Raw genomic sequence first — 12,353 nt, 5'->3', positions numbered from 1 at the left:
GTATTTCTTTTGAACCTGTTTTAGTTATTTTTATTGTAAATCACTTTGAGACTTATGTAAAAAGCAATTAATAAACTAATAAAATTATTATCATTTCCATTTTTGAAAAAGTTAACTTTCTACTGTAAATGTACCCTTCCATGCAAAAACAGCATATGTAGTCTTTGGGAATTGGATAGATCTGCAGGTATGTATTTTTTTCTGTTGTATTTGGGCTTATTATCCTCACTTCCACTTGTCCTGTGCCTAGAAAGCATCTTGCCCCACTCCCAGGGGTGAAGTGTGGGGGAGCCAGGGGGGCCGTGACCTGGCCCACAATATGGGAGGCGCAAACCAGCCCCCCCGAGATCCCCGTAGTGCCCTGCCGGGCTGTGGCAGTGAGGGCTGGGTGAGCGCAGAGGAGGTTCTTCACCCTCCATGTCCCACCTTGCCCAGCGCACAAGTGCCTGTCTGTCAGTGGTGAGGGCTGGATGAGTGCGGAGGCTGAAGAGCACTCTCTGTGCTCCACCCCTGACCTGGAAAACCAACCATTCTCAGGGGAAACCCACTGTTCAGCTCTAAATCGGAAGAAACTGCAACCCACAGAAAACCCAACAAGTCATTTGCACCGACTGAGTGCTAAAGAGCAAGAGCCATTTTCCCCAGGGGGAAAGAGGAAGTGTGGCTAAGCCCTTGACTCAAGAATAGTGCTAATGGGGTCTTCCAAATAGTAGCAACTCCTCCCAAGAACAAAGCATGGATCTCATAGAAGCACTACTCTTTGTTGCAGAGGGTTAGAACTTGTCCCTGTTTTGCCACAGCAGTAACTTGTCCACCTCTACTAGGCACCTAAGAATGCCATGTGTTCTAGTATGACCTAGTTATTTATACCCGTCTCGGCTTCACAGCCTCCTCCAACCTGGAAATTGTTTGGGGAGCCTGGGATTCTGAGTCGGAAGCCATCTGTTTTAAATGTGCTTGAAATGTATGGTGTGCCTGCAGCCTGAGATTCTTTTGCTCTGGTTTCTGACAGCGGAAAGGTCAGTCTTGTCCGGTCCTATCCCTTCACCACTATCCCTGCCTTTCATTCTGCTTTCAAAGTTGATGACCTCTGCAAACAGGTTCAGCTACATGCTTTGATGACCTATAATCTTTAACTACATCATATTTGAGTACAAGGTGGTTCTTGCCCATGTTCCAGAGCATTCTCATCTCAATGGCACGAGGAGCATGCAAACTGGCTAGAGAAAGCTAGTGGTAATCAAATCAAGAGAAACTTGATTTACTACAGGGGTGGGGTTCTGTTTTGGCTCAGTGGGCCAGATCCTTATCTGTTCCCACCTTGTGGGCCAACGTTGACAGGTGGGGGAACAACCCACCTGCTAGTCAACTGACATGATTATGACATTATAACACCCTCCCCCATGTAAAATACAGCCACAGTCATCTAGCAGGAGAAATCCAGGAGTTCAAGCCTAGCCCTTCCCTTGGCCTGCTGTGTTAGTTTTCAGTTTTCAGCATGCCTTTGTAACGCAGTCCTCAACCTGCCATCCGAATAGCACGGTCCTTCCCACAGCCCCCTGGGCAGGACCCATGATAATATCAAATTGACCACAAGGGAGTAAAGCACTGTGAATGGCAAACACAGCTGAGAGGAGAGGAGAGACACACTGAAACATGCAGAGCTTTTGACTTCTTCAAGGCAAGTTGTGGGCAGGAAACACAATGCGTTCCTCCGGATTGTTTATTCTCAAAAAATTACACACATTTCTGTTCATTTAACTCGGAAGTGCAACATACCAGAAAGAACCAAGTTACATTTCTTCTCATAATGAACAACATAGGATCAAATACTTAAGAGCTATAGGCCTGCACACCTGAAAGGAGGAAATGTAAAGCTTCTGCTTCCCATTTTAAACTGTTCACAGTTGCCCATGACATCTGACGGCTGTGGGTTGCTTAAACTATGGTTAATGTGAACAAGCCCAAAGATCCCAGCATGTTTATTAAGCCACAGTTTCCTGCAATGGTGAACCATGTGAGTCTAAGTCTCACTTATAATGGGAAAGACAGTTTCTCAATACTGTACATATGAACCAGGCTATTGGGCAAATATAAGTGCAAATAGCTTCATCTGCAGTCTGAAACAAGACATGGTGACTGGGGCTGGGCAAGTTACAACTATGGAGCACCGTTAAACTCTGTTCAAGCAGTGTTTTACCATTCTTCAGCTCCCGGCTTCACAGCTTGTATACTCATGCTCCAGAACTTCAAAGTACCTTTCAGTTTTTACCACAACACTTTTGAATCATGCAATCAGCCAACAACATTAAAAAAAAAAAAGCTTAAGCTTAAAGTATCTGGATTGAGATTTTTAGTTACAATATCACTTTACAAATCAAGTGATCAATCCTACACTAGCTGTTACTAAACTACAACTCCCAGCATCCATTGCCCACACTGCCTGGGACTGATGGGAGGTGGAGTCCAAGCAGAGTTGGAGGCCACAAACTCCCCATCCCTCAGCCAAGTCAACAAAAAACTTTTTTGGGATGCCCTTCATTAGGTCTGACGTAGATTAGACTGACAACAGGGCCAGCAAAGATCATACTCAGCAACTCTTGCTGCGTGAAAACACCGCACATTGTGTTATTAGAGGAGTATCGCGTCAACAATGCTTCCTCCAGTGCCCTATTGTTCCAAGCGCAGGAAGATTTTCAGTAATGTCATGATGTACGTTAAACAAATGAGCATTCTGGAATGTGGTTTCCCATGCAATTCTATGTATAAATGTTGCTCAGTTTCACCCTAAGACAGAGCTTAAGCAGCCACAACAATTTTCAGATTTGTAACCAGTTTCCTCTGCCATTCTCCTCCCCACTCGGCCACGTTGACTCTAATTACGCTGCTAATTATTCTCTTCTTTTAAATTGGAACTTAAATACAGCATCAATTATGATACCTTCAGAAGTTTAAATTTGTACTCTGTTACAATCAATTTCCACAAATCAAATGATTGCTTTATAAAAACCACACATGCTAAATGACCCAGGCTATATCACTTAAATCAAGGTAGCCAGTTTGGTGTCTTCCAGATGTTTAGAACTACAACTCCCATAATCCCTGGCCACTGGCTACGTCGGATGGGGCTGATGGGAGTTGTAGTCAGAAATACTAGAAAACATCATATGGGCTACCCCCAACTTCAGTAACAGGACTTATAGCCCATTGCTCAAAGTTAGGAAGTCATTCAAGCAATTAATGTTAGAATATTATTTTGGACTACCCACCCAGAAAAGGTCCTCTTTTAAACTTAAAAAAGCCATATAATTAAGTTCATCGCTGCTTGAGAATTGGAGATCAGTTCATGAATATTCCTGTTCTATGCATGGGACTAGTCACACGGGGTCACAGTTTTTTAAAGATGTGCAGTTTTGTAACCAGACTTTGTGTTCAAGTATCTGGGAGCATTGAAAGGACATCCACAGCTGGTTTGCCACCTTTTCTGACTTGAAGACTATATTTAGTGGGTGGAAGCAACTTCTAGTTCTGACTCAGAAGTTTCTAGCACTCTTGGAGAAGTCTGTTGGGTTGTTTGGGATTCATATCTCATCTCAGTGGGAGTCTCTTCTGATGCCCTGGGAAAGAAAGAGAGAAGGAAGGAGGGAGGGGTTCACATCATGCAACCCCTTGATCACCAGCTCACTTACATTTTAAACCAACTTCACTGAAAAGCATAATGTGAAGCAAGATGAATTTAATGCATATGCAAGCCAGCCCTATTTACGCCAACTGATTAGGACAAGTTCATGATAGCTCAAGCGACACTTAAGCAACTGAAACAGAAAGCCACCTCAATCACCTTCCAGAGCTGCTCTCTTAATGGTGCTATAAGACTACACCTAGGGCAGTATTTTTCTGCAGCAAAACCCTTTGGGTTTCCTTCCCATGTGCATGAAGCTCTGAAGGGGTTCTATTGGGAGATGTTGATTAGATCTGAACCTTAATAATGGGTAGAGACAAAGCAGAGCACAAAAGAAACTCACGTTACAGTCAGAAGAGTAGCAGCAAGAAATCCAGCCACGAGGGTGAACATCAGCACACTCAGGATGCAAGTTATGACTATCATTCCACCACTTCTGCGACCTGGCCAGGTATCAATGGTGGAGGACCATTTCACTAGGAGAGGAAGTGGAGTGATGTCAGCCTAATGCACAACCTATTTAGATGGGACAATGAAGTAGGGTTGCCATATTTCAAACAGTGAGAATCCGGGCAGAAGCTGTTGATTTTCCCAGACATTTAGCCGATTCCTGCCTGGATGCTGCTTCTGACTGCAGTATTCCAGGTATGTCCACAAAATTCCAGACGTATGGCAACCCTACAATGAAAGAGCACTTGGCACCTGGTAGTTTGTTGCTTTTAACAGGAGGATTTGGTATAACAACACTGGATGGCCAAACAAGAAATGCCACTCCCATGAAACATATGGTTGCATGCCGCCCCAGTCTCTGAGCAGCGCCAGATTCCAGGGGTTGCAGGTGCTCACCCAGGGTTCGTGTTTCTGTTTGGAATGAGGGACAGACGAGACTGTGGAATCTTTATGATGTATGGTTTATTTACACATATGTACAACCTGAACCTACGATTGAGGGGTTCGCAGCATCACCACTCCAAAAGGGTCTTGTTTCTTCCTTAGCTACAGCCTTGGATTCAAACAGAAATCATGCCTTGCTCTCAGGTATTGTTCTGACTGTCTCTCTAGCTTACTGCTTTACTTCTAGATCACATTACTGCCAAACTCTGATCTCAACTCTGGCTTTTGTCCTTCTCACTTTCTGTGAGTTCCATTTGCCATCTCCCACAGAGCTCCTTCCTTTGTTCCCTGAATGGCTCATCACCCAGGCTATCACCTCAGCAGGAAGCTGGCCTGCCTATTCCAAGAGTTAGAAGCCTTGGTTAAATTTTAATACTTGCTGGATCCAGGGATTAGAGGGGTCTCAGCATACAGTTTACTCCCCCCCCCAAAAAAACCCCTCATAATAATACTTACACTTTCTGGTTCTGATTGGTTGAGACCAGGGAGTTTGGTCTTTCATGACACCTGCTGTATTGTCTACAAGGACGTATTTAAACCTGGTAGCAAGAATGCGGAAAAGGCTTTACTGTTCCGATAACAGAAGACAACATCTTAACGCACCAAAACCCTGGCCTCTTACCTGCAGAATCCTCAGTGGAGGCTACAGTTCAGGCATAAGCAATAACCTATTAAGGCACTTGGCAAGCTGCTAGACTTATTATTAAGGCCTGGCTTGAGAATCTGGATCTCTGCTTGAAAGAGATCTCAAGATGGTTCCTCCCAGGCTTTCTTGCCTTCCCCACCCCCTGCCAACCTCCTTGCCCCAGCCACCTTCGCCCAGAAAACACACCTGAGTCCCAGCTGAGCAAAGGGAGCTTGCAGGGATAAAGCAGCAAGTGGAGAAGCCTGCCTAGGCATCCTTCCTCCTGTCTTCTGCTTTAGATCAATGCCCTTCCATGACGGCTTTGCAGCTGTTTGTGGCAGAGACCCAAATTCCGACACTTTGGTCTCTACTGAATATTTAATCTAGGATTAGTATACTAAGCATGTGGACAGTGGAAGAGGGAACTCTCCTGATCCTGCTTCCTGAATGCAACTCCATTTTTTTAAAAAGGCCTCTAAAAGCAGAGCGTTTCTGCTGGTGCTGTAGCCCTCCCTACATTTTGCAAGGAGTATTCTGAATGAAGCCAACCTATTAAATCTGCTTTGGAGTCTTGGCGTATACTGTACGCATGTTTTGCTGATCTACCTCAGGCTATGGCAAGTGACTCAGAGGGCTGCCAAGGGACTGCGGTGAGGCTCCAGAGTCTTTGGGAAGAGACTTGCTGCAGTCACAGCTAAGTGCAGGTCAGCTGGCTTATTTTAAATTTGTACGCTGTTTTGAGTATTTAAAAGCAGCTTGCACAAACATAAAGCAGCAGCAGGAACAATACTGCTGACTTGGGAGCAAAAGAGGTTTGCAAAGGAGAGGGGGCCTTTTCTGTGGTGGTGCCCCAGCTTTGGAATTCCCTCCCCAGGGAGGCACTGATGTTTCTCAATCTTTTCAGCATTGGCCAAGACATTGGTTTTATGACCTCTGTTTTGCTTAATAGTCTTGTAGTTCATTACCTTATTTCTACTGCTGCACTTAAGAGATTATATTGAATTTTTACTGCCCTGGAATCTCTGTAGAATACTTTAAAACAACCAAATTAAAAGAAGCAAAAGCAAGACAATAAGAATAAAAGCCACCAAAAGCCTCAGCAAATGTGTTCTAACTGGCTTCCTGAAAAAGCTCATTTTCCAAGCTGGGCGCTACACTGAGGAGTCTCAACCTCCCCCTCCAACCATCAACCACCCAATTTCACTTTGTGGGAATACCTGGGGAAGGATTTGGATGCTGATCTTAATTCCAGGAAGACTTATAATTATGCCACCATTCAATTGGATAGAGGGTGTTCTGTCCCTTTCAGATTACCCTGAGCACTTACATTTTAAAAACTTTCTTGGGAGAAATGCATACCTGTAGGCTGTGTCTTGGGAGAGAGGCGGATTACAAGCATCTAGAAAATTTGGGTCATACAAACAAGTGGCATCATCACCAACTCTGACCAGATACTGAGACAGGATGGCAGATGCTTTGGTGGCGTCCACAGCATCAGACAGCTTGGGAAGCGATGCACAGTTTGGAACATTAAAGACCGCAGCTTTGTAAGGCCCACTTTGTCCTCCACTGGTTTGTTGGAAAGTTGCATCGAGAGGTTTACTGCTATTGTCCATAACAAAGGAACCTGACGTACTTGCTGCAGCAGAAATGGACACATGCAAAAAGTTTACATGACAGTTTGTACATGGCACTCACCAGCACTATCAGCTTATTTGTTTAAGTAACTGTTAGCAGTGTTTTTTCTTGTGTCTTTGCATTCTTGTCCTGTCTACCCATTCCCCGCTCCCCATTCCAAACTTTGCCATCCAAGTGGAAACTCCTATCTGTAATTGGTTCTGTCTAGGAGCCTGTGACAGGGACAGGTTTACTCCAGTTCCAAACAATATAATATCAGCTTTTGGGGACCCCCCTTGATCAAGGAAAGACACAATAAGCACCCACTTACCAGAGTCCTTCATGACATACAGGTATACTTCATAGGCTGCTCCTTTCAACATCGAGCCATCAAACACACAGAAGGGCTTCTCTAAAGCAACTGTTGTGAGGGTGGGATTGTTTGTGGCAAATTTGGGGTTTGCAATTTGTGGTCCCAGAGTCTGGCCTTCTAGAGCAAGAAGAAAAATTACTTGCTATTAATTTTGAAACAGTTAATCACTCAGCCTCCCAGGTTCAAACAAGAAGCTGTTGTACTCTTTGAACTTAGGGAGAGGGGTATATCTACAGTCTCGTAATGTTGGCGTGTGTCTGTCTTGAACCTTTCTGTTCTGTTCTTTAGCCCAAGCATGCACCCCACTTCTACTTTAAAACCATATATTTTTATGGTGGCAGTGTTGCTATGGCAACCCACATCAGAGCAGACGGTGACTCAGCAGTGGGTCCTGACCTACCAGTTGAAGACCCATGCCTGATGCTATCAAGACTAAGGGAATGACACCCGTGAGGATGCATTTTACCACAGCCTAAGTGGCTGAGTTAGAAGCAAGGAGATTCTCCCGTCAGTTTTTTACCTCTATAGGAACTTCTCCGTTTCTACCTGTTGCCTAACAAAGGAGGGGGCCTTGCTGGTGCCCCATTTGTGGAATGCTCTCCCACGAGATGCACACCTGCACACTCACTGCGGTCTTTTGAGGAACCAGGTGAAGACCTTTAATTTTTCACAGGCTGTTTAAATTACAATGGATGTGGCCATTTGCTTTCTTTCTTAGACTCTTGCATCAAATAATTCACTAGCTGGTTTTATGCCATTTAAAAATTATGTTTTGCTGGTTTACTCTGCTTTGCTAGTTTTGTTTTTACTTTATAATTGGATTTATTGTTTTTATTGTTTTAAACTGACCAGATTCAGGGATTTGTTTGGGACTTAAATGTGCTTGCAAACCAGTGTGTGAGTGGTATAGACTTTAACAAACACTGTATGACTAGTCTATATATTTAACAAAATATAGCACAGCCTTAAATTAGTCTGTCACTGTCCCATCTGCAGTATTTGGATGACAATACTAATCTGCTTTACAGGAGTTATGTAAGGATTACAAAACATATGTGAAGTGATTTGAATATTCACAAGCACTATCATCTGCACTAAGCTTCTTTCTGCCCTTAATACAGAAAAGAGAGTGCTTCTCCTTTCCATTTCCACAAACAGCAAGCTAACTACACCCAAAGTTACAGAGGTCAGGGACATTACAACTGCAGCACACCTTGCCCATAGGTCATATGTTCCTGTTCCTTTAACAGTTATTACATTGATCTTTGGTCATCTTTAGCACTTCCAAATCCTTACAGCAGCTGCTACCAGTAAATACCCAATCCTATGCAAATTTACAGCCCCCCCCCCCAGCAACCAATCCGGGAACCAGATAAGAAGATGGCTGCTATATGTTAGTAGTGTAATACATCGACAGGGTCTGCTTATCCTAAAGATTTTGCCTATAAAAACCACAGACACACAAGCCCTATCTATGTTTTTATTGCAGAGGTGGCCAGGCTTTAGATTTGTAGGATCCCAAGGTCCACCAACTAGGTGAGCATAACAAACAGATTGAGCCTAGGGATTTGCAATTGGTCCCATGACCAAGCTAACAAGCCATTTCACACAAAAATCTGTGCCTCATTTTTCCAGTCCCCTTCAAATATTTGCCCCCAGCAACCTATTTGGGAGGGAGCAGGGGAGAAAGCTCTTTAGTTGTTGCTATCCGCAGATGTTTGAGAGTTAGGTCTCCAGGTGATTTTCAGGATATTGGCAAATGTTTCTCCCTTAACAGAGAAAATAAAAAAAAAATTTTCTTTCCAGTAGCACCTTAAAGACCAACTAAGTTAGTTCTTGGTATGAGCTTTCGTGTGCATGCACACTTCGTCAGATACGTATCTGACGAAGTGTGCATGCACACGAAAGCTCATACCAAGAACTAACTTAGTTGGTCTTTAAGGTGCTACTGGAAAGAAAAAAAATTTTTTTGTTTTGACTATGGCAGACCAACACGGCTACCTTTCTGTAACAGAGAAAATAATACCCTCCTCTGCTTTGCACTCTTGATGTTGAACTGAAGTGCATCACCACTACCAGAAGTTTATGCAACAGTTTATGCTGCTAATAATTGTTGTGGTACTTAGTTGTTCAAACATTCAAGGCCAGAATTAACACAATTGGTGTTACGTTGTTCAAAGCCACGGGCAAATATGATTAGTGATGCAAGACTTGAATTGTCAACAACACACAGCTATGAAAAATTACTCTTAACATCTATGTGTTAATTAATAAACCATGTGGAAGGAAGAGTAATGAAATTTAAACAGATATTGGCTTACCCAAGTATATTGTATCTACTTTAGTATCTTTTTGAGTTTACGAAGACTATTATAAAATATTGTCATTGGATATGTAATAATTGCACTCAGTACAGCAGCACATACAGTGCGGCAGAGAGATTAACACTGACCAAGTTGCTCTATTATGGTCCCCCTTTAAGGCGCTTGATGCTCTGGGACCTTGCAGTGAGGAGCAATCAAGGCACTCGGGTTACTTTTTGAAACAAAGGGGAAAGTGTCAGTACCAGACATGCACATTTGAAAGCAAGTTCCATTGAACTTAATGGGCTTGCTTCCAATGCAATATATGCTTAAGATTACATTAGAGTGCCATGTCTGAAAAGTATTTCCTAAAAATAAAGAAGGAAGAGTCTTCTACTTTGAATCCCAGAAAAAGAAAATTTCTCCCGTGGGGAGGAGTTTCCATGAAGAACCTTTCAGCCCAGTTGTGTAGCATAAACAGTATTAGGGAACAGGTTAAAACAAGCACCACTCCTGATTCCAATGACTTACCTATGCACAGCTGCCACAAACAGCAAAAAATCAGCTGCAGCCAGAAAGCCCACATAATCAGACAGTAGAGGAAGCCCCTGCTACCTGCAGCCCCAGCTCACAAATGCCAGCTCCACAGCTAGCACTAACTATATCTATGGTTCTACACCTTCCACTAATTGCTCTGCTCCACCAATCAGCGGCTCACATTCAGCTCCCTTTCAGGCACCCTTTCTCATCCCTGCCCCAAACACACATTATCATCTGCATCTAATCTCTTGGGGGGGGGGAGCTGTGCCTGCCTCACCCAGTAGAAGCAGACTGCAGTCCTTCCGTCACAGTTTTAGCAAGGTCTCATTTTTAAAGTTTGCTGTGTTGCCAGTTGTTACTGGAACTTACTCATAGTTTTCCCAAGGAAGCAGCAGCTTATTCTGAAGTTAAAAGTAAAACCTCTTGCACAGGATGTTTTGCAATAAGAAAGGAAAGTATGTATGTATATTACATGCCTGAATGGCACCTGTAATAACAATAGCACATTGTTAGAAACTTTATCAGAGTGGCCAAGAGACTGGCCTTCCCCAACCTGGTGCCCTCCAGCCCACGGCAACCGTGACCCCCAGCCGTGTTGGCAGGGGCTGATGATGGCAGTTGCAGTTCAAAACCTCCTGAAGCTCACCAGATTGATTGAGGAAGGCTGAATTAGAAAGGCACAAGTTACCTTTGGTCAAATCTCTGGCCCTCATCCTCCCACCGTAATGTGAGGTTGAGAATCCTGACCTACCTTAGAGGCTTGTGGAAGGGATGGCTGCAATATGTGCAGCACTTCAAGCATTCTGAAGCACAATATAAACACTAAATGTTTTTATGACCACTGCTGCTAGTACTGGAGCAATGCTTTCACGGACGCCTGGCAGGCATAAATTTAGTAGGTTAGGCTTGCTTCTCTTATTCCAGTATCTCCGTGCTGAGAATTTCTTGTTCTGTTCCTAGTTGGTCATGGATTTTATTTGCTTGTTTGTTTTATTCCATTGATTACAATGTTGATAGTGCAGAAGTTGGATTTTTGAAATGTTTGCTGTACAGGGACTAGATGCTTTAATTAGTGGGAGCCTTGCCTGAGTACTGCCGTCATCAAAAAGTGCACTTCCTGGCTGCAAGAAGCACCTGCAGACCAAAATCTCGATACACTGAGGACTCAGCTACACTGGCAAAGAAAAAGTGCTTTATATGCATTGTTTATGCATTCTAACACTGTGGCACCAGATGGCGCTGTAGAATTCTGTTTTTGCCAACCCGATTTCTCATACAAAGTTTAAAAGGTGTTTAACTGAAACACTTCTTTGTTGTGTCTGGATCCAGCCTGAGCAAGAGTTGTGTCTCCCCCCGCCTTCCTTATTTACACTTGAGCAGCAAGATGTGAAATTAGGAAAGATTAAGTAGGCTATGGGAGCTGAAATATTTAATTTTATTTTGAGCACATCAGTTGAGATCAAATAAGAGACCAAAATACTTCTATGTAATTCAAGGCATGCGCCCCAAGGCAAGGTTATTCCTTATTTTATAATTTACCATATTACTGACAACAAATATTCTTAGAAGAAAATAATGACTCCAGATTAGTGTTGCCAAGTAAGTAAGAGACATGGATTTGAAAAATTCTGATTCAAATTTCTCCTTTGCTATTCAGCTTAGCAGAAGTGGATGGTTGCTCTATTGCAGCCCCTCTGCAATAATTGGACCTGCCACACAGGGTTGTTGTAAGAAAACAAATATTGCAGAGATTAGATAACCTTTTTGTTTTTAAATGTAGCAAATACAGGCCTGATTCTTAGATGGTATAACATGGCACATCTTACAAATTTGTACGAATAAAAATATTAATTTAGGAATCCCTTGTTGTCACTAACCTGTTATGACAAGAATCCTGATTGCGGGGAGACTGATAAGGATGTTCAACCTAGGATGTTTAGTCCTTCACACTGAAAGTCCAGGGACATTTGGGGCAGCCTTTTCTGTGAGCCCCCTCCCCACTGAATATCTCATGTAATCTCACATATATGTCAACTCACATACTGAGTTGTGAGCAGTTCAATGCTGAGTAATCAAGTGATGTGTGCGCATATGTCAATGTCCCCTTGGGAAACGAGTCTTGCTGCTCTAGAATGTCACCCATGCTGAGCACACTGCTTTTGTGAGGAGAGGAGCATGAAGTGGGCTCTGGCCCATTTAAAAGTATGTCACAATGAACTGACACACTTCTTCCTTCATACTGTGTTGTTCTATTAATTTGTGGCATCATTTTCTCCATTAACCTTGTGGGCATCAGCAAAAAAAGGCATATTGAGTCAT

General features: G+C 43.3%; 1 protein-coding gene across 1 annotated transcript; it reads right to left on the bottom strand.

The window, feature by feature from the left end:
- Positions 1 to 2,200: 2,200 nt before the first annotated feature.
- Positions 2,201 to 10,107, bottom strand: UPK3A (uroplakin 3A). Its single transcript, XM_083614944.1, has 6 exons — positions 10,026 to 10,107; positions 7,150 to 7,308; positions 6,561 to 6,840; positions 5,033 to 5,115; positions 4,026 to 4,158; positions 2,201 to 3,617 (listed from the first exon to the last, which is right to left on the bottom strand). Exons 1-6 carry the CDS (start codon positions 10,078 to 10,080, stop codon positions 3,503 to 3,505), a joined length of 825 nt encoding a protein of 274 aa, XP_083471070.1. The 5' UTR covers positions 10,081 to 10,107; the 3' UTR covers positions 2,201 to 3,502.
- Between the last annotated feature and the right edge of the window lie 2,246 nt (positions 10,108 to 12,353).

The sequence above is a fragment of the Podarcis filfolensis genome, assembly GCF_964270895.1.
Source record: "Podarcis filfolensis genome assembly, chromosome: 5".
Classification (NCBI taxonomy): domain Eukaryota; kingdom Metazoa; phylum Chordata; class Lepidosauria; order Squamata; family Lacertidae; genus Podarcis; species Podarcis filfolensis.
Note: the sequence above shows the minus strand (reverse complement) of the source record. Positions and strands in the feature narration are given on the sequence as shown.